This window comes from Temnothorax longispinosus, chromosome 8 (assembly GCF_030848805.1).
Source record: "Temnothorax longispinosus isolate EJ_2023e chromosome 8, Tlon_JGU_v1, whole genome shotgun sequence".
NCBI classification, from domain to species: Eukaryota; Metazoa; Arthropoda; class Insecta; order Hymenoptera; family Formicidae; genus Temnothorax; species Temnothorax longispinosus.
Genome location: NC_092365.1, coordinates 3,690,624 through 3,714,022, shown reverse-complemented (window position 1 = coordinate 3,714,022; position 23,399 = coordinate 3,690,624). Strand labels below are relative to the sequence as shown.

Here is a 23,399-nt window from a genome sequence, read left to right as displayed (position 1 = left end):
GATTAGCGGTGTATGCGTTGCGGGTCAGCAAGAGGCAGGTTCGATCCACGTGATAGATTCCCACGATAGGTGGGTCGAGACGAAGGTGCATTGCGTTTCTCGATCGCCGGATCGAGGAATCCGTGCCAGGGGAACGGTCCTGCGGAAAGCGCTCGCTATCGCGAGGCGAAATCGTTTCTCGCGGGCGGATTTATATACGCGCCCATACGCACGAATCGTTCGTGTCGCCACAAATCCGCGTATCTTTCCTCGCGGATCTGCTCGAGCTATCCTGCTGCGTTAATTTTCCACGCATGCATGCTACTTTTCACACGATTTAGAGGAGAAAGCAAGCTGAATATCATTAGGGCCACCCATAGATACAGCGCAAACGTGTCTTGCGAGTGCGAATGCTTCTCCTTATTCATCGCCTCGCTTAAGCGGAGGAAAAAAAATAAAATGATAGATTGTTGTACAAACACACGTTTGTATCACAGTTAATTATATTCGTTAAAAAGAGTTAGGCGGCGAAAGGGATGAGAGAGATTCTTCCGCTCGATTTTATTCTTTTAAATGAGAAGTTCTGACAGCAAATAATATCGAACAATATTTCGACGTCTTTTCTGTGATTCTATATTTTTATATACGACCTAATAATTGAACTTAGGGCTGGTTCTGTTCCAACCTGTTGGTAAACTAACTAATAATTAAATCATATACATATATGTCTTTGTTTATCCTTTACATTAGACAAAGATATGATTTAACTATTAGTTAGCTTACCAACAGGTTGGAACTGATTAACTTATTTAAAGAAATAATTTGGCAGCATATAATATCCACATTTTCTCCGTCACTTCATAAGTATGATATCAAATGTGGAATCTTCGCGAAAGCGCGCTATTAGTACACGCGGGTATCTTATAGAAAATATAATAACAGTTATTCTTGATACCGCTAATTTCGTTTGCCCGCCCTCGCGATCCCGGAATCACGCCGTCGACCTGGGTGAAATCGAAATTCATCTTTCCCGTCGTATGTGTTAGCCCCGAACCGCTCTCGACGGCGCGGGCGTGCGAATTGGCATCGCGGCAATAAGGCACGCGGATAGGGCCGGCGATAATTGCGGAAGACGCGGACTTTTGTTACGAGGTGCGTCCCTCTCGCGCGGCGTGGCGCGGCCGAGAAATTCCTGACACGGCGAGACGCGCATTAATGCGGGCAGCAAACCATCTCGCCGGCTTCATTAGCATCCGCGAATCGGACACCGTTAATTATTTCCATTATCCCGTGCCATTCATAATTCAACGGTGCATAATTCAGCGGCGCGAGGCCGCACGCGCTAGCGTGTTCGGTTTACATGGTTAACGGAAGGAAACTCGTGGCCGTTTTTTGCACGTGTCTTTGCGCGCGCATCAAAGATTATCTCTTTCACTTAATAATATATGTGATAGCATTATTAAATGTTATAGTATATAGCGTTGCGATATTAATGGCGAGTTCCTGCGCGTTTTTGCTTACCCCAGATTCTGTGCGTAAACGCCGTCGTTTCTTGCTAGTATCCGCGAGTCAAACGTTTAATCTCTTAATGACCACCATCTCGCGCGTTATTCATAAATTCAATGGCATTCGGCATGTACAAACGCGAGCAGAACGGTTATACGAATGAAAGGAGAGAACGGCGAGATCGCCGTGGCGAATTCTTCGATTTCGTGGTAGGAAGAGATTAAGCCCTCGCGCGGAAACGATGAGCTTCCTTGAGCGTGTCCGACTAATTTTCTGAACGGCAAGCCTGGATAACGATAAGAAGCTCGTTAAATTTCCTTTAATTGCATTCCAAGTTCGTTCGTTGACTCGCGTACTTTTTAATCGCTCTCGCGGCCGCGCGGTATTCTAATGCTATTCTATATGTATTTTTTCTCTCGATTACCAGGCACTGAATTAAGAATAATGCCGTTAATTTCAATGTTAAGAGGAGAATAGCTTCTCAGTTGCAAACGATTGCAAATTAAATTGCTCTCGATCGAGCTTTAAATATAGAAGTTGATTATAAAGTTGATTATAAAATCTTTACTTGAGATATTACTTGCTCACGAACGTGTATTCTTAGTTCGCGTTGCTCTAATTTACGTGTTCATGTTGATTGTGAATCTACGAGATGTAAATTTTATTAATTTATGAAGTTTTATTTAATTTTACACAGTCTATTTTAAAATTTGATGTTTTGTGTTACAATCATCCAAGAGGTTTAAATCTAGTATTTAAAAATTAAAAACGACGAAAATAATATAGCATCTGGATATATAATGGACGGTCGTGGATCTTTATATATTGGAAGCAATTCCGTATTTAGCAGTCTTCGAAAAAATTCGAAAATATTCTTGGTTCCGTTCCCTTTTCGTAATAGATTGATATTTTTATCGAACGATGGATAGATAACACGGTTTCATTTCCGTATTGGGCGCGGCATAATTTCAGGAAAGTGGATTTCGCGTACAGCAGCCCGACGCGGACGCTCGAATGGAAACTGATACACATAGGCTTGGTCGACAGATTTCTTAGCGGCGTGATAAACGATCGTGGAATGTGTTCGCGGTAATTCGTTTCTGGTCGAGATGCTGGTCGAAGATAAATCGTCGGTTGTAACTCTAATTGTAGCGAGATAATTCCAAAGGATACACATTTGTCAATATGGAACGCGCTCATATAGTTATATCGCAGCGTAGTTATATCACGTAGCTAATTTTGTGAAAAGTTAAAGAAATCACATTTCGTATATAAGTAGAAAGATGTTTCTTTATATCTTTCTGACTAGGAGTTATTCGAGAGAATTTTATAATAAGCAATATCCGCTTTTTTTACTTTCTAAAAGGAATGTTTTACTATATATATTTACTTTGATTGGAAATAAAGTTCAAACGACAAAGGAAGTGCGTTCTGCTTCTCGAGAAGGATGTTGACAAACGCTCGGCGCATGTCGTGGCAAAGGAATCCTCTTCGTTTACGAAATCGCCGGGTCTTCTTTTATTCGAAAACCACCCACGTACCTCCCATCTCGCCTTGACATTTTCTTCTCGCGCTGGACCCTTGTGCAATCGTCATAGCGAATCAAACGCCGACAAATGAGGTAATCGTTCGGAACGTTTTGTACACGAGCGCGGATTGTTCGCCACGCTCGTTTTCCCCGTCGACTTTTGTCAAGCCGCACGATTGTTCGCTTCGTAACCCATTGTCCATCAGTATTAAGATAAAAAACTCGGTGAGCAGCGATAACTGCAGATAAAGCCTTAAAACACCTGAGTTTAACTTTAGAGTTCAATAGAATTTTTATTTAAAGTTTTGCTACTAACAATAAGATATACATATGAAAAGTTCGCAGCAAATAGCAGATCCAATTTATAATTTATGAGGTCCATTTTAAATATAAAATATTCAAATAAATTCGATTTCTAGCATTGACTTGTATCCAAATTTTTTCTCAAAAATTGTTGATATTTACTAATTTGTTGCTTGCATACAATTTCTGTCACAATTTCTCTATAAAATTTTTTTTTCTTTTAGTTGCCCGGTAGATTCTTCCAGATTCGCGTATCGTCCCAGAAACGCAAATGAGGAAGAACGAAATAGACGTTCTCGCCCACGTCTCGTTACGCGATTACATAAACACGACAGACATAAGTAAGCCTGCACGGTGCGGCTGAAACGAACAAGTTATCCGGCGCGGCCAACGCGCTTGACGTGCGGAGGCCAATGATGTTAAATGCGAAGACCCACTTAACGTCACTTTAGTCAGTTGGGTGTGACTGCCTTCGCGGTATACTTCTGGCCTCTATACCTCGCCGCGAATTGCGAAAATTGACCGTTGCGTGTTCGAGCGAGATCAATTAATAGAAAGAGGATGTGCCGAAACAGCGTTTTCGAGACCGATTTTTCAAGACTCTTTTGTAGGAGATGTCGTTGACCTTACGTCGCGAAGATTCGATTCAACGTTAAGATTCTTCACGAATATGGACGTTGGAAAAATTTCCAACGAGAGATAACACTATCGATTGCGTAACATAAAAGTAAAGATCTGACGTAAAGGTGTCATTCGGACACGTAGAAGATAATGCCGCGTCGCACCGTCGTGTTCAGCGTGGTTGCACTTGCATTTCGTGGGAAGATACATACAATAGTGAGAAAAGATGCAAGTCGAAACGCAGTTTGCTATACGGAAAGGCGCGATGCGTCGTTCCTTCTTACTCGTCTCGGTCGTCATTAGCGCGAACACGTGCTCTCGGCGATTGATAATATCGCGTGAAACAATAGGAACGCGAAATGGTTTCGCTCGTCACACGGGGAAGATTTTCGTCAAATAAATCGTCGTAGTTGTTGACCTCCAATCTTTGTATAAGCATCGTAGAAAAACTCGAGATTTATGATAGAAGGTTAACGATTGTTAGTGATTTTTTCAAGATACAAGATCGTGAAAGTGTGGAAGAAAATTTTGTTGACATCAAATAATATTTATTCCTTTTTTTTTTTACTGTCCCTAAAATAATTCGTCATACTTTCGAGTTTGATACAGATGCATGGCTTACGCAGCAAACCGGTAAAAATTACGAATTTTTCGTGAAATATTTGCACGAACCGGGTAATATATTCCGACCTGGTCCGCATCATTAATTATTGCGCTACATAGGTACGATTGAGTTCCCTTTGACTTGTTTGTCCGGTTTGCGGGTGGTCTCTTAATTGCGGCAGAGCGTACGTTCAATTCGCACGACTAATTATACGGTAAAGCTCAAGTTTTTGGAAATAAAACGTACGCAAACTGCATACGGCGCGAAAGACGTGTGCTCAGAAAGTGTGACGACTATTTGCACGATCGTTCTAATGGAGACCACTTTAATAGAGATCGCGCCAACTGACCCGTGAATCATCCTCGTGATTAATGTCCGTTAGAAATTAGATCACCTCGCAAATTTTTCTCTTATCGCGCAATTAATTTTATTAACGGATAAGTAATAATGAATAAGTACCAGATATAGTTACATAGAAAGGATTCATCTTTAAAATATTGAGTTTAAAATATTGAGGCTGCATTTATTCTAAGAGAGATAAGAAATAAAATGTTATTTGTCATAATTTTAGATATAAAAAGAGAATGTATATTTTAATGTAATCTTGAGACAAAAATAATTTTATTTGTTAGAAAATTTGATCCCAAGTTGTTACAGCATTTCCAACTGAAGTCAAATAATAACAGGATTCGACATACTGTATGCGTGGAATGTGATTCCGAGCCTGATATTATTATGCACCGACGTGTCTCGGTATCAGATGAGCGGATAAAATGACGGTGAGATCAGTGCCGATGCCTGATGGACGTGTCCGCAAGGAAACGTTCGGGCTTACATAAGCTCGGAAACCGCGTACATATTATTCACCGTGGAACTGGGTGAACTATTCACGTTGTTAGCACCTCGTCTTTTGTCTGGTTCACTTTTGCTAGGACGATCGGTGCTCTTCAAGGTTAAGGTAAAGACCTCTCGTGAACCTGTCGCTTCCGCCAGGTCTAGCTGGTCCAAATCGTGGTTTTATCCTGTTTCCTGCAAAATAATTTTAACGTGTTCGAGATTATTGTCATCAAGAACATATAAATCAAAGTTAAAACGAGATTCTTATTAGTCTTACGGGATATCCTTTTTATAACTCATCAAATTAGTTCTGATTTTTTAGGAATAAAAATACAAAGTATAAAAATATTTAAAATGTGGAAATCTGTTGGGAAAAATCAAGTCCTATTCTCAGAAAGGTTTTCCGTCTATAATGCTTTCGCAAAGAGCGTACCTATATGAAGCTGTTTGAATGTTATTTCGGAAGATATATGCGAGACAGCTGGAGGAGGCGCGAGCATCCCGACGGCAATCCTGTTTCGATATGATCTATACGAGGCGACATTAATCTTGCACCGTTATTACTTCGCACGCATCAGCCTTTATATTGTCTCCGAAACTGTATACTCAATCTTCGCGTTTCCGCGATCGGTCGTCTCACATATTTTATCACACCGTCATTCGGCCCAACTGAACTCGCACGGACTTCTAAAGCTCTCGCGTTACTTGATCCCGCGAAGATTGAGATGAGGGTATTGCGCGATACAAAGTATACACTTGTGCAGTTTCACGCGCTTTACGGTTATTTTCATTACGTGCGATAATGGAGAAGCGAGGTGACATTGAAATATTCCCGTCGCTGCGGTGAATCGCGGTTTCTAATGAGTGATAATTCGCGTTTAAGCAACGCCTAAGTTGCATTCATCCGAACGACAGTCAGGGAGCGAAACCGCTAAGTTGCGCATACCGCTTGGACTGTGTTTTATTTCGCGAAACGGAGTAATAATGTAGAAGTTATTCGACGCGACCTCGAGTACCGTAAAACATAAATAATATCGCGTCCAAAGGCCTGATAGGATTAATACATTGCCTGGCGAACAATCCGGAATTTCGCTATTACGTTTCCGAGTTACCGATTCGCTACGCTTAAACATCTCCGATTACTGCGCGTGCTTTTACGGATTAATTACGACGGAAAGCGTTTGTATGAGGCTTGAATAACGTGAAATTTAATCTGGCGCACGCGCCGTCATTAGACCTGTCTGTAAAATATTAATAAGGTGTATTATATTGTGTCGATTATAATGGGCACATTTTGTGCGCCATGATTATCGATTTAACACGCTTAACGGATGTCTGTCACTGCTAATATCTCCGTACACGATTAAAAAAAAACCTGCTCGATGAAAGTGAGGTTTCTCTTTTCTGAGTTGATTGTTTTTTTTATATCGATTCAAAGCTGAGATATCTCTCTTCTTATTTTTTCGCGAACGTATTGTCGTATAATTATCCATTCTCCACACTCGCCACCACACCTATCGCGATTCAAAAAAAAACCCCCCGAGATAGACGCGGGCTGGCGTATTTTTCTCGACAAGTTCACCGGACGTGTTGCACCTAATTATCCATTTTCCACGCCAAAGGTATGTTTATTTCCGCCTTGCGTTTCGCGCAAGGATGCGAAAATTCCTGTCGAGGTCACCTGCTTCGTATTAATTTTACTGAACAGCCCCTAGCATAATTATTGATTTTCCTCGCTCGATTCGCCGGCTATCAAGGGACATATACGTTCAATCGTATGTCGGCTTCGTGCTCGCAGGTGTCGGTTTGTTCGCTAGGATCGATGGAACTTGGGCGTACGTTAACCCTACGGGGACGTGGAAACGACTCATTTACAAACTCGCGGGGAATTCCGACACTAACGGTGATGATTATCGGTCTTCGTCGCCAGTTTTTACGAGCGGCAGCTCGAAACAATTCACCGCCACCTCGCCGCATCGCGCTGCGACATACCATAACTTTCTTGCACAAACGAGTCCATTAGGAAACATATATCTGTCTGCCGTTATGTTGATGCACCTCGATGCCGTTCTCTTTCGCATGCTGCAATTTTCGTTGCTATTTATGCCTCGCGTGCGTCTGCCGGTCCTAATTGACAATTGTTGCGTGTCGCACGTTTTTACTACCAGCTTTAATATCGGCTTGTAAGCATATTATAATATAAGTTATAATGAATCCTAGATTGTTGTTGGGTGTAAAATTTATTAACTACGGAAGTATTAGAATAACAAAATCTATTATTAGTTTGACAACTGCATATTTCTAGATTAATTTGAAGTCGATTTTGTTTTATTAAAAAATTTGATTGGTTTCTTCACTCTTTTATTTGAGTTTGATTTAAGCTTCATAAATTCTTGAAATTTTCTGCGAAGGCGAGACGCAAATTTAATCTCGACGTCGTCCGTCCTTTGGTATTTAAAACGATCGGCGAATTAATATCGAGACGTGTGGAATTCGCAGTTCGACGCTTAAATGGAACCTCCTGCTTTGCGTGACCTTTTCGAAACGCATATCCGTGAGTGTAATGTATGGTTATCGCCTCTCTCGGCTAATATTAAAAGATTGTGAGATGCAGCTTCGTAGGCCAATACATCGTATGGAGCGGGAGCATGCTGCTTTTTACACAATTCGAAGCCGTCAATGCAATCTTTCGAAGATAAATCTGCCAATTGTTTTTTAATACTTTTCTCTCTCTCTTTCACACACACAGATAATCGATAATAACTTGTATTCTAAACTTAAACTAGTCCTTTATGTTATTTTCGTCCATCGATTTTGGCAAAAGTGAGACAGAACATGTGTTTACTCCTTGACATTTTTATATCAGTTATATGAATTTTCTATACATTTTGTTCTAACAACTTTCACGGTCTCAATCTGAATTCAGATATCATTGAACTCTCCGTCCATCTCGTGCCGGAACACACAAACCCGTTTACCATTATTGATCGACACTAAACTTGCAATTATGCTCGACTAACTACAGTATTACAGTCGTAATATCGTGCAGCAAAATGCGCTTGATTCTCTTGCTCCTCCTTTCGCGATCCCGTGCCGGTTTCTCGCCTTTCCTAACGCTCACCAACGTATATTTCCGTTTCCGTTACTCGCCTTGAACTTGCCCCCTTACTTTGGAACCTTGGAACGTCTACTTCAGCATCGCTCTTGAATAAAACCAATTTTGAACTAAAAGTACCGTTTAATTCTGCTGAATTTATATCACATAAAAAAAGTTCAGGTGATTACGATGTTCCTTTAAATAAAATTTTAACAACGCCTGAAGCTTATGCTGAAAATTTATATTTAATAACATGTTATTCGCGCAAAGGAAGAAATAGAATAAGTGATGTGCGAAAATCTTATTTTTATTAATTTAATCGTAAATATTTAGGAATTTGTTTCAATATGGACGAGTTGTTACAGAAAATATTGATGAAAAACTTTATTACGTAAAATCGTACATTGGTATTTGCATTTAATATTTTTATAAATAGAAATATTATCGTTGAACTAAACATTGTATGGATATTTGTACTTTTTGCAATGATGGTGCGGCATTGTCCAAAGAAAGGTATTAAAAGAGCAGCAAACGGAATGCAGCTACGACGAGCCGCTGGGTGTTCTGGAAAGTCTAAGCCAAGCGAAAATAGCTAGTCTGACGTGCGCGACGCGTTATGCTCTTCCGCGATGTTCGTTCCCAATATCCGCTTCGAGAGTCGGTACAGCAACCTGGTACGAACCACGTGTGCAGTTCTCGCTTTTACGCCAGAGCCCATCGTCTACCTATTTCCAGGCGTACGTGCGAGAAATATAACTGTTCTTTCGCACAGGTAAAGTACCAAAAGATTAAAGAAGCCTTAAGCTTCTGCAACACGCGAGCTTCCTCAACAGATAGTTCCTTAAATAACTTGCGTTTAATAAATCTTTTAAAGGTTCATTAGCTAATCCAAATGAGAAGAAGCCGTACAGTATGAAAGCTTACAAAGTAATGCTTATGAAAGTAATTTGAGAAAAGTTCAAACTCACAATTTTTCTATCCATGCGTTTTAATTTGAATTCATAGATTCAAATTCATTCCAGTCTATATATTACGGATTTATATTTTAATGTTTATATAGTCGGCGCGCACTTGTATTTTAATGCACTCATAGACATTTAGAGACCGATAAAATCGACTTCATAATATGCGTGAATGTCAATTTGTCGAGGTTCGCGCTATCCACTTGTTAACGTGGGGATCATTAACTGTGGAAAAGAGAAATCCGTGTTCTCTGTCACCGAGTGCGAGTACTAGGCTGCGTCCGACATATCAAGATGCAAAAGTCCTCTTCCGGAGTGATTTGTTCTGCATCTTGAACGCGACAGGCGCCTTCACGAGCTCCTTTACGAGCCTCGTGTTTACTCTGTGTCGTCCACTGCGGATCCGAGACGAGCTGCGATAAATCATATCCAATGACCGTAATCGAGATACGACCTTATCGCGAAAGTGCGCGCCGCGATCGGGAAAATCCAGTGCAGCGAGACCGGTAGCGGGTTCGCAAGCATGATGACGATTTACGGGCGACAACGATCTCGTAACTAAACAGCTTCTCGCCAGCCGCTGCTCGATAGATTAAATCTGTCCGAACCAGCGAAACTCGCCACTCTTAGTGTCTATGGCACTTTTCGAATTATTAATGACGGGTGGTGTATAATGATAAACGATTTATACGTATGTTCAGTGTTCGGTATAGAATAATTTTTTTTTTTTAATTGAAGATATATGGCGGTATTTATGCAGGCGATAATAATAATGTATATTTTCCGAATAATCTATCCATGGACATATATTTAGAACGTCTTGCGATTTTGTTTAATCCTTTTATTGTCAGTTTCATATTTTTAAAAGTGAGAACGGACATTGCTGTAATTTACAAAGCTTGAAGTATTTCAGATTTATAAATACGCGCGCCCGATGCGCATCGTTTGGTTTATGGGCAAAAATACTCCAACGCTCATGTTTTCGCTTGTTACTTCTGATATCCTGTAAGTTGATGAACTTTACGCCTGATATACCTACCGCGAGTGGCAGCGATGTAAGGTAACAGCATAATCAATTGCTCCGCCGACGAAATGCGTATCGAAACGCGGTCGCGTTGATCTTCATTCTGCGAAAACCGGTACGGAGTCCTAGAAAGAAACTACCAAGTGCAATTTCACGCATGCTCTCGCTAGGCAAGGGTTAACAGCGGTTAACGGACGAACCTTTTCATTATGGAAATAGCGACGCGCTCTCATGTTTCTTCGTCGCTCGACGTGTACTCGGCAAAGGCTACCGGTTCCATCACACATAACAGAGGTTCCCAAACATTAGATTAGCCGATCGTAGGATACCTGAAGATATTCTGTTGTCGACAATCAAAATTTCCCAACATGTAAAATGTTCCAAGTTGACAAATAATTTATTGATAACAATATTATAAAAACGTTAAACAATATCATATTTATTGAATTTACATTATTCATTCATTTACATTATTTGTGTTAACTATACGATGCAGATTTCGGATTTTATATCCGTCAAAGAATTTTCTAAGAATGACATTTATTTTGAAATATGAAAAACTTTTTCTGCTTAATTTTTTTTGCATATAAAATATTGCATATTAATAATTTATTTTTGAATAATATTCTGCAATAATGCGGTACTGCGCACACCATTTTCTTTCAAAAGATTGATCTTTCTTTAAAAATACTCAACCTCTTTTACTACTGTATTTCTCCTAATCTGGAAATATATCCTATCTGATTGGGAACCTCTTTATGACACGTGTCCCGAGTAGCCAGCAGTACTGGCGTCTCTAATTCGCGCGTTAATTTGCAGCTGCGGCGTGTTTCCGTATTTGATATTCGGTTAATTTGCAGGCGATCTCGCACGGATAAGCGGACACGTGAGAGTCAGGAGTATATCCTCGCGTCTTTTCCCGATCGTGAGATTCCGCATGGCGCGTCCTGAAGTATATTTAGCTACTACTCAGAATGTGTGCGATTCGAATATCGGACAGTTCTGAATTTCGTGGAAACCCTTATCTAAAGGCTAATTGGAGAATTTTATGCAAGAATCCTTTCCTCATCGAAGAAACACACGGCTTTATTTCGCGAATATTTACGAAACGATTAGTCTCTCGCGAGAATACATCGAATATATATTTTCGAGTTTGTTTACTAAAGAGAATCTTTCGTTCGCTAAAGAGAAAAAGAGAGGCGGTTGGGTCTTATTTAAGAAAATTTATCCGCGATCTCTCCGCACATTGCGTCGACGCTCGAATGCGCGCGGGGACACGCGTTCGAGGATTTCGGAATGAGGATAATTACATCGGGGTCCTGGGGATGCAATAAATTCGCCGGGGGCTCCATGTTCGCGTATGCCCGTGGAATTTGCTGGGAGACGTCTTGTCCTCCACTTTCTTTATTTTCGCCGTTCAAACCTCTTCTCTCTCTCTCTTTCTCTCTCTCTCTCTCTCTCTCTCTCTCTCTCTCTCTCTCTCCCCCTTCTCATTCTCCTCCTTCTCTTCGTGGTCCGCCGCAAACCCGTAATTTGCCCGTTTAATCCTGCCGCGATTCCAACGAGCCCACAACCAGCTTCTTCGTGCTCCGCTAGCGCCCGTCTGGTTTCGTGTCAAACATCGGATTCACCCTTCGGGAATGCCAGCGGATTTCCTAGAACCTTAGCGATTCAACCTCGGCGAAATAAAGGGATAAACACTTGAAAACGATCTCGGGAACGAAAAATGTGCTTTCGAGCACAACGTAGGTTCAGAAAACTTCGATTTCTTACACTATTTTATCATATATAAATTAGTTGATATTTATGAGTTACCTACGTTGCAAAAATGCGTTATTTTTAACATATATGATTATGCTTCGTCGTTTCTCTTCTTCTTCAAATAGAGAAATGATTCTTCCCATCTACGTGACGCATTATTCAATTATTGATCAATCAATGCAAATCAATGTAAATTCATCGATACCTACTTTCACATTTTTTTAGACGGTATTTCAATGTCGAATCGTACCGTTTGAATACGTTTTATAATTTAATGAAACTGGTACCATACATATAAATTGCGGACCGCCAAGACATGTATCAAGTCGTTACAGCCCGCAGCATTCGATAGAGGAAATGTTGATTTTGCTCAATGCTGGTTGTCTCGAGAGTTTACGTGTTCAATTCCTCGCTGTAATCCGCGCGGCCTCGCTCGAGCGGTTCTGCGGATTGAAAAACTTTTTGTTGATTGGATTTCGTCGGAAGTTGTCGGTGAGATTAGGCCAAGAGAGAGAGAGAGAGAGAGAGAGAAACTTTAAGATCGAGCGTGTAACGCTTCGTTTGAATTGCGTTATCTATCGCCCGCGGCCGTGGGATGGGAATCTGAGAGAAATGCACATAAATCGATGGCTTCGTTCGTTCGCCATCCGTGCGAAAGAACATCCGTCTGCGAAGCGCGCGCTAAGTCGAATCCTCGATTAATCGAAGCCTCGTCTGATCTTGGCAGTCCCACGGGATATAGCTTCGAGACTGCCGCGTTCACTTGGAGATTACAATATGAGCCATCCGGAAGGTCGGGTCGAGTTTAACTGCTCTTCGGATCTTCATCCGAGATCTTAACGGACCATTACAGCTTGTGCACATCTTCGAATGCATCGCCCTAACGAGCCTTCTTTAAACTGAAGATAATAGTCTTCCGTTAGAGCTTGTTGTATAGTCAATTAAGTAAAATTATCTTTTATTCTCAGTTTTCTGATCTTATTGATCCGATGTTCTGCAGTGAATATTTCATCCTCACGTTGCAGATTTGATACCTCATTAATTCATTCGGGCCAAAATTCGAGGTTCCATAGAACTTATATATACGTGCGTTCGATTCCGCGAAACGGAACGCGCTCGGCAGTCGGTAATCGCGCGAATCCGAGGAGAAATCGATGCCTTTTCTGCGTCGGTTCACTCCGCCGCGCCGACGTCATCGTCGACGTCGACGTCGACGTCGCATTCGATGTATCGTCTCAAGGTCTTCGTGAGGGAGGCCACGGTGTTCCCCGACAACACCATCTTCTGGTCTAGCCTGCGAACTGCGAACGGTGCGATCGTGGAAACGGGGGAAAACCATCCGGCGCGTCGCGTCGCGTCTATCGACCACGTACCGTCGGCGCCGCGCAGCGTCGCGACGCCAGCCAGCCCAGGGGTTCACTGCGCTCCACCTTTCGGGGCGAGCCCAGGCCGAGCCGAGCCGAGCCGAGCGTCTCGAGCCAAAGCCAAAGGAGAGAGTCCGCGTGTTCGGAGGAAAAAAAACTCGACGTCGTCCTCACAGACGTTTTCCTCCTCGCGTCCTCGTATCGTTATCGATATTATCCCCGCGTTGCTTCGGCAATATGTGGTGTTGTAAACGACTAGACGCTTCCGATTGGCCAGTCACGACCGTCGTTCGAGGTAACATTTCCTGTCTGCACGTCGCTGCTGCCGCTGCCTCTTACGTTCGAGACGCCAGTCGGTTGTTGTTCTCGAGACTTCTTGTGTTTCTCTTCTCTCTCTTTCTCTATCTTTCTTTCTCTCTTCCTTCACGGGCGCTTCTTCAGCTTCCTTCAGCCGTTCCGCTCCTCCACCGCTTCTTTGCCGCACCGAGAAAGATCAGACGGAGAGAAAGAGAGAGAAAGAGATTTCGCATACCTGTGTGAGAAGAGACGGGAGGAGATGAAGGTCGAACGGTGTCCACACGAAACGGGTCGCCAGGCCGTAGACCTTCGCGAGTTGCTCGAATTTTGGCGAGACGTCGGATCGCTTGTGTGTCGAGCCAAAATTTCTTCTCAAATATTTCCTTCTTTGGAAGCTGACGGTCGATTTTACCAACCTTCCGTAGGTTTGCGTTAGCGATCGTTAGGTCGTTGACCTACAAATATCTAATAGGTTGAATAACGTGGCGCAGAAAATAAAATCGTTTTTTAACAAATTTGTGAACAGTAGATGCGATTTACCTCGAAGGAGGTTGGCAAAACCGCTCGCCAACATTTTTACGCTGACAGACAAATCCATCTATCCGTTCGATGAACTAGGTGACGTTCTTGTCACCGGATTCTCTCTCACATTTTCACGCTGTTTCGTTGTAAAGAGGGATTAAAAGCTTTTCGCAATCGATGCTTTTAGCTTTCTCGTTCAGCACTCGTCAAACACTTGGTTCGATATCGCCCGGCTGTTTTTCCTGTGTCAAGGTCGAGCACTGCGAAATGGATTCGTCCCAGTTAGCTTGTTGAGTAGGTGATGAGGGATTATATCAGACAAACTTACACTGTGATATTACATTTATCATTCCTGATCTTTTAAGCGAGATTTAATTATATCGTATGCTTGAATCCGGCTACACGCTTATGCCTTTTTTGTGTATTTTACCGCACCTTCTTTGTGAATTAATTAAAACATTTTTTTTGCTACGAGATTTACATGGATGAAGGTTGCCCGTAGAATTTTGGTATCAATTATTAACGGATAATTCTGTGATGAACGCAATGACGAGGACGTGATATCGATTACCTCTTATCACCTCAAGGCTTCTCAATCGCTATAACGACCCCGCTAAATTTAGCATCGGCAATTTCGCCGCGCAATCGTTTATGAAAACAAATCGCCCGTAACTGACTCGTGACATAATACGACTTTGTTCGATCTATCGGAAGCCGCATATCGACGATCGTTTCCTTAATCGCATTGAACGCTCGGGTATAGTTTATTCGATTTGATTCTCTACTTGTCGGTGACGCAACACACAAGCGCAACCTCCCTCGCGATCATTGATTTTCCTCTTTATACTTCGAGCGCAGCGTATCGGCGGTTGTCGGCGCTGCGGTTATCCTTGCTGTAATGCGGGTGACGTGTGCGTGCAGTCGCCGCAGCGGTTGTTCTGGAATTAGTAGCCTAACAAGCTGCAATTGCCGATTGCTTTGGATTGAGGCTGATGCGACGATTAAGGCTGATTAAAGCGATTAAAAATCGGATGGGTCAACTTTAGATGCACCTAGATTTCTAATGATGGTGACGATCGGCTTACAGGGATAATTTGATTTAATCCTTTTAATTCTCTAAAGATTACAAGTAGATTTTAATGCGTAACCTGATTATTTTATGTTTGTTTTTTACTTACGAATTTTTTGTATCTAATTTAGAAAATCTACATCTTAAGAATCTGGAATGTCTTATCTATCTAAATTGATGTTAAATTAATCATGATTCGCTCTGTCGGAAATATTTTACTTATAAGTAACAACTGAGTTATTTCCTTGTATAATTTTTATACAAGTAGTAGTAAGCGGAGTTAATCAAGAGTTTAATGTCTTGTTCTTCTCACTAACGCTCGCGAGCAAGTATTTAGAAAAGAATTTGCGGCACGTAACGACCGAGTCGGCAATTGCAATTGCGTTAACACCGGACGTCGTGAAACTGACGTTAATTCCCCAGCCTGCACCAGATTTGGACTCGCTGGGACATCTGGGACATGTACCTCTGCGTGGAAACAAGAGGTTTCGCGCCACGTGGATCTTGGCGCGGCGCTTATATTAAGCCTTCGCGTAAAAGGCTGAATCATTCGAACGTGCAGCACATGTTTATTCCATTGCACATGCAGCTCATGTGTATATGTAGCACTAATCGTTGCAATGTATAAAAAAGTTATTTTCTTCTGTGTCTTATTTTACGGCAACCCTAACACTAGAACATAAAAGCACAGTATATTAGATATTCTAATTTTCTCACTTACTCATCGTGTTGTATGCATAATTTGCGCTACTAATGTGAATAAATCATCTCATTGATTCGCGTGAAAGGAAGACCAAGCGGCAAAAATAACGGCTTCCGTTATGCGTCGGTAAAAGTATTTGGCACATCCGCCGTCTAAAGGCGTCGACCGTTCACGAGTTTATTTCTGTCCGCGACGACAGGGGTTTTATAGTTGAAAAAATTACTTTGGTATAATAGAACAGATTGTAACACAATTCGGCAGTAAAAAATATTAATGTTTGAAAGTAAAATATTTGGGTAATAAATAATGATATGAAGAAGTAGCTTATATTTAGATTTTTATTTTTGTCGTAAAAGTCATATTTATATTCGATCTTCAAATATTCTCGTAAAAGTCCTATTCTCTCCAAAGAGAAAATTATTTAAATCGCAGCCGTCGTTTCACGTCGTGTCTGATTATCTCGTCGATTATATTTTCTATTAAAGGTTAAACGCCAACGAATCTCGCGTTATCCGATCGAAGCCGTGTTGTTGGAGTTCTGTGAAATTTCATTGAAGAGACGTGACTCGCGAAGCACTACTGCCGCGACGAAACATCGTCGCCATACATATGTATACCCTTGGTTTCCATGCACGCGTTTTGCCACGCGTTATAGTGCGCGTTATTAATATTATTATTTAATGACATTATGTAACCTATTGATTAATTTGTCAAGCTGTCATGTAATAACGTGCCGAAATTTGGCTGAAATTAGCCGAATTCAACGGAATTAAACATTTTTAATTTTAATGCATTATAACACGCCGTCGCGTCAAAAAAGTATTTATTTGATTGATGAAACGCGTGGAGACGCGCGTTATAACACGTGGCAACGCGTGTATGGAAACCAAAGGTTACGTGATCCATGGCGAAATCTCCCTCGCGTACCAGATATCAATGTGCCCACGTGTGCCAGCAACGACAACCTCTTCGAGAGAACCGACTCCGCAAGGCCCTTATGCAAATTCATGCGCGCGCCCACGTCCGCTATCGCGTCCGTCATATATGCATTACGTATCGTGCGGTTAAAATAAAAGACGAGAACTGCCATAAGTGGTGATACGGAAATTAATCCGAAGCGCGGATGTTATATTTCATGTCTGTTTTAATGACGTTTCGATATCTTATCTATTTCTGTATATTTATCTCTGCATAATTACTGGTATTATTATACACTTTATGAGGAACTGTTTTTTTTTTTAGATTTTAATAAATAAGTGGTTTTTCCACGGCGGAAGTTGTTCGATTAACCTATCTCATCGTGCAAGCGACGATGGCGCGAAGAGGCAGTTTCCGACACGAGAGACGTGATTATAGGAAACTCTATGAAAGCTTATAATTAGTTATAATTGCTATTTACCTGACATCATTACTATAGCAAGTGCGACTTTCATCGTCACTCCGAAACTTTCAAAAGTTAAGTATCTCGTTTGATTGCACCGCAGTGAAAACCCGCCTTCGCAATAGAGTCGGAGACTGATGCCATTCCGGATAATTTCATTTATTCATTATACATTCCTTGATTGAACGCGGTCATTAAGCATCGCAACGACTGTCTAGATTTTCTCCGCTCTTCTCTCCGTCTATCCAGCGCGAAATTGATGCGACGCTTCGAGCGATCCGAAACGAATTTTGCCGTTACGTTTCCTGTCGACAGTTCTATCCACCTGTCGCAAAGACGAAACCCAAGGAGTCGTCTTGTATATTCCTTACGTGTATATTTCACGTCGAAAACATCAAAGCAGATCCATCATGTTCGTTAAATTCACAGATTCGTGACCGTGACCCGCATATAAAAGCTGCGCAATTAATATTGACCCTCCTTTAAAAACCGCTAATTAATCCTAGTCGGAGACCGAGATATCCGCTCAATTACTCATATATTACTGTGTCAAAGAACTCTGAGTCTTAATTCATTTTTTACCGCGAGATTTGCCGCGACAGAAAAGATTCGACAGATTATTCAACATGGATTTAGGTCGGTTTGACGAATTGCTATATAGAGTTTTTTTTCTTACAGTTCTCTCCAAATTTTTCTAAATATATTTCACGGAAAAAATTCAGCTAAATTTAGTCGTAAAATATGGATAACTAATATTTTTTGCAGCGAGAGCTATAGTTTAGCAATAGTAGCAAAACCTTTTGTTCTCGCTGCAAAAAATGTTAGTTATCCATATATTACGACTATTTTAGCTATATGTAGCTAATCTTTTTTTCCGTGTACAATCATTTTTAGATTACTGCCGTAATTTTTGCTAGAAAAATTAATTTAAAGTACGGCAAAGAATAAAAAAATAACGTTGTAGAAGTGGGACAGTTCGGTATAACCCTGATCTGATATAAGAGCCTTGAGCGGTATACGTATCGCGAGTAATAACCGCGCATAAGACGGATCGCGGCAGCTCTCGCGAACCGTCGAGCCGGATCGAGGAACCGTCGATTATCGAGGCACGGTGGCCCCGGGCATGGCGCATGTTCGATCGAGGGATCGATGGCACTCCAGAAGTCGTCGTTACTATCGGTTAATGCGATCGGATTCGAGACGATGATCGCTAATCAGCGTATTGCGAATCGGTTTCTCCCCGACAGAAAACACAGGGCTGTCCCGTGGTAGGGAGTTCCGTAATCCCGCGCGACGGCCAGCGGATTCCTGAGGATAGTAATTATAGTGCTTAACGAACAACCGCGGGCAGCTGCCACTTATCGACACCGGGTACCAATGAACGCTCGTTTATCAGTCTCTTTCTCTTTCGACCGCGTATCGGATTGTCTCGGAATGAAACGCTTACGCACAGAAACATCTTTGAAATCTTGCGGTACGGAAAGAACATATATGTGTATAAGACATTCGAAAAAGATTACGTAACGTATTCATAAATAAGATCTTTATTAACTCAATGAAATCTACCTTGGTTTAGCATAGATGAAGATTAAATTTTGTCATGCGAAAAGAATTGAATGAATGCAACTTCAGCGAGTTAGTTTTACTTTGCTAACGTGAAAAAGTTTTAGTTTCTTATGTAATTGCACGATGAATCATACTTCCTGATAAAAAGCTGTGAGAATTTTTGACTGCGAGGAAGTTAGCGAACAAGAGAGTAAGTACCGGCGCGAGTTAAAGTTCGAAAAGAACGATGACGTGAAGATGAGAAATGTTGCTGGCTCGTTGTATCGATATGGTGGATCGCGCGACACGATCATCGATCACAATCGGCTGCCAGATCGAATCAATAAATAAAAGCATTGCATCTCGCGCGTAATGACGAGATTCATTTCTGTCGCGTCTAACGGGGTCGTTTCTTCCCGACATAAAGCATCATGCTATACGGATCGGTGATGGGAATGTTGCGCAGTCGTGTCGTAAATCCAAACGACGGACGGAGAACCGTATCGGGAGCCCATAACTCATAGACGACCGTTGCAGCGATTTAAATAAATCCTTTCATAAACATCGTCCGTTCCGCTCGATGCCCCAATTAACAGTTGCCTTTTTCTCGGAGGGGCTCTTTCGCGCGATTGGGTGTAAAAACGAGCGTTGCGAGACAGATTAAAGGCCACCGTCCTGATTACAAACGCATAATTGCGCCGTTAACGGACGTGTCTTGACCGGTTTGTAATTAGAAAGGTAATGACCAATTCCCTATTGACCCTAACGTCCCTAACTTTTCGATCGCTTCCTTCCTCTCGCTTAGCATCGCATTATTTTATTTTATTTTATTTTATTTAATTTATTTTCTTTATGATCAAACGAGGCGATCGGCTTAGGATCTATAAATTAGAAGTCAGAAGGACGTTGGAGTAATTTAAAGGCGAGATCGTTTTCCATACAGGTCGGCCACATGCTTGTTGCGTGATGCCGAAAAAGTTATCGATAAAGGAAAATGCGTTCATTATTGTATCTGGCATTTTAATCTCGATGTCATTCGTTATTATTCACGATAGCATCCGGAAATGAACTTTAAGTATTGATATGATGTGACAGATGATTATAGATGCACTTTGCGCGATGAACCTATGTGGCTCGCGCGATCGTGGGTTAAAAGACACAGCACGGTGCCACAAAAGAATATTCCCGAAACGATCTGGGGATAAGTTATGAGCACCGATGGATCGATTTATTGCTCGCGAAGGGGGCCGAGCGATAATTATATTATGCAAATGCCGCGGCGAGACTGAAAACGCCAAATAAGCGCATGCACTCGATGCAGCCGCTCACTCTGCATAATCGGCCTCATAATGTGGCAACGGGATTGCAGCTAATTAGCTGACAACAAGAGGTTGTCGTAACGACGCGGAGTCACGCTCCTGAAAATAATTCTAGAGAATCGCCCCAGAGTATTACGTAGCACAAATTCGAGGAAAACCAGATTCCGATTTCCCAATATTCCCTCAGAATAATAAACGACGCTTGAGCAGCTCTAATTTAATTCTACGTCTAAATAAGAACCAGTATTATTAATTGACCAACATTAATTAATAACCTGATTTTAATTGCTAAATAACAAAAAATGGATTTGAAATCATATATGTAAGTAATTTTAATGATTATCATGAAAAGGATAAGATCTGCCTGGACTGTAATTTCTCGAGTCGACGCATCTACTAATATTTTCTAGGTGTAATGAGAAAAGGTCATCTCGTAGCTGGTTAGGATCTTGTCCTGCTCGTGCCTATTTAGCAAGGCGATTTTTATAAACATTAATTAACGCGGTTGCATCCGCATTTCTCCTTTCCCTTTTTCTTTCGTCCTATCACGGTTCGCCATTTATTTGCATCCAGTTGACCGTTCTTCCTTCAATCCCTGTAATTGCACCTGAATCTCGAAGTCTTTAGAATTCGTTTAGAATCGTTGTTGAGCAACCGCTACGAAAAATCGTAACGAAGCGATAGTGCACCCAGAGCATCTATACCAACTCCACGACATGCTATAACGCAAAATGTTTCGCCATACAGCCGTGACGCATAACTTTCCGAAATTATTGTTTATCTCCTTACAATGCCTTACATTGTTCGCCCACATTTAGCCGGAATTCAAGTCATTCTAACCATCGCATATTTGTGCTTGTAAGTTTGGCAACTAATGTAAGTTTGGCAATTCAAACTTTGCAATGGAAACACGATTCGAGGATCAAAACTTATTATTTTACATGATCAAAAGACTACATTACAAACAGGTAGTTGGATCTGTATTAGGACATTTAAATTTAATTAAAGTTCGATTTAACAATTGTTGATTTAGCCTTAGTTAAAAATAAATTTTTGCGCAATTCCTTTCCGTCTAATCACTCCATTTTTTATTCGAATTAGTTAAGTATTTAAAACTATCGGTGTCATCGATATCGCAAGGCAGACAATTTGAACACGCTAGCACGCAAAGAGGCAATTCTGTAACTTCGATCCGCACTGCACTGCTACAAATACACCGATTAAAGGGTAAACAAAAGCGAAACGAGAGGTCTAGGGTGCTCGAACGTGGCTGCAGAAATAGCCAATGGAAAAGCACGCGTCACTACCTCGAAAGTTCTAATTTTATATATGAATTGCTATTAATTACTGACTGACTATGCACGTACGGTGTAATCACGACAAATGTATACTCTCGCGTTACATAATTGTTAGCGTTTGATATTTTATTTCGATTCTGCGGGTTTTTCTTGTAAGATTGAATTTGATTTATTTAAAAATCCACAGGATTTGCGATAACAATTATTGAGACGACTGCTGCGCACGGTAAATATCCAGTGTTTATCGTGGTACGGTTTCCGCATATTGCAGCCGCAGAAATAGGATAATATAAATGAGGGGAACGCGAATCGCGCCGGGCACGTCGGTTTCTAATTTTACGAACGGGTTGGGTCGATCCTCGCGATACCCGGTCGGCAGGAGGCATCGCTCTAAAAGCGTCTTTTGGAAGCGCGCGCGCGCGCTCCGCATTTTTCGAGCGTTACCACTCGTCTCGAGCCGGTTACCATCACCGAAGGCACACGACGCTGATCGCGATTTTCTCGACCACGACGTCTGGCGAGCGGAGCTCGCAGACTGGTTCCTACACTCTCGACGTCGACTATCGGAGCTGCAGATTCCTGCAGACTTTGTCAGCGAAAACAGCGCGTTCTGTCCCGGGCGACGACGGTTTCCCGATAATACCGTCACTCGTTAAAAGTTAATCCAACAAAAAACACGACGGATATTATTTTTTAACACGCTTTTAGATAAATTCGTGGAAGTAATGTTCATTAAACGGATCTTAAAGTAAGAATTCTACCTCGCAATAATTTTTAAATTAGTAACAAAATTGTATTAGTTTCTCTTAAATGGACCTTACTTATCTTAAATTTGAAGCTCAATTGTATCCAAAATCTGTGAATGGAAAATAGTAAAATTGTTGCGCAATATACTCCTGCCATGCTGATTAAACTTTCTTCTAAGAAAAAAATTAATTTTTTGGAGGACAGACGAGAGAAAGTGCGTATTACGACACTTTGCATAAAATATATGTTTACGGAAAATTTTTTGCTGCATGATTTAACGCGTATCGATACGGTGTGTCCCGGCGTATTAACCCGGGAGCGAGCAGCTTTTACGACTGTAGGCGACACGTTGCCTAAGGAAATTGCGAACGGCGTTCTGCGTTTGATCGTGATTTTTCATGCGACCGCTTTTCCGGTCGGCTCGCTATCGGCGCGTATCGCTATTCAATTAAATTTCCCCATCGGAGTGCAATCGAGCGTCGATCGCCATTTACTACTGTATTATCACAAACGTACGTTTCTGCTCCCCTTCTCTTTCTTCTTTTTGTCACATTCCGATGGCTCCGCTACGACTTCGCAAATAACGTTCGAACGAACGATGGAAAATCAATTCGAAGGACATTCAAGATAAATGTCAAAAACGCTGGAAAAAGGGATAGGAAATTGTTTATAGGGGAAAATTTTCCCACGTGGGAAAACTGTTAATTATCTCTGGTTTCTCGACAGTGGAAGGTAGATAGATTGTGGTAGGTCTCAAGTTAGAACGTTAATTAAAACTTATCGCGTAGATTAATGCAAATTTCCTTCGTCATAAATTAAAGCGACATTTGCATCACGTAACTGGCGGGTCACATATGCTTATTTTTCTTATTAAACGAATATTTGTGTATTTAATATCACTTTTTTCATCCAATGTGTAATTTTCTGTTACA

General features: G+C 41.5%; 1 protein-coding gene and 1 long non-coding RNA gene across 16 annotated transcripts in view; one reads left to right on the top strand and one right to left on the bottom strand.

The window, feature by feature from the left end:
• LOC139818089 (uncharacterized) overlaps positions 1–23,399 on the top strand; it is a 151,146-nt gene that overhangs the window by 16,433 nt on the left and 111,314 nt on the right. For 2 of the 15 annotated variants that reach the window (XM_071786559.1, XM_071786550.1), the window contains exon 1: positions 13,809–13,881. The exons of the other annotated variants lie outside the window; for them this stretch is intronic. In XM_071786559.1, coding sequence (XP_071642660.1) covers positions 13,824–13,881 — 58 coding nt within the window. In that variant the 5' untranslated portion in view covers positions 13,809–13,823. Of the gene's footprint in view, positions 1–13,808; positions 13,882–23,399 lie in introns of those variants that run through there. 15 annotated transcript variants of the gene reach the window in all.
• LOC139818097 (uncharacterized) overlaps positions 5,556–23,399 on the bottom strand; it is a 66,522-nt gene continuing 48,678 nt past the window's right edge. Inside the window, exon 3 of the long non-coding RNA XR_011733379.1 lies at positions 5,556–5,570. This is a non-coding gene — a long non-coding RNA (uncharacterized lncRNA). The remainder of the gene's footprint in view (positions 5,571–23,399) is intronic.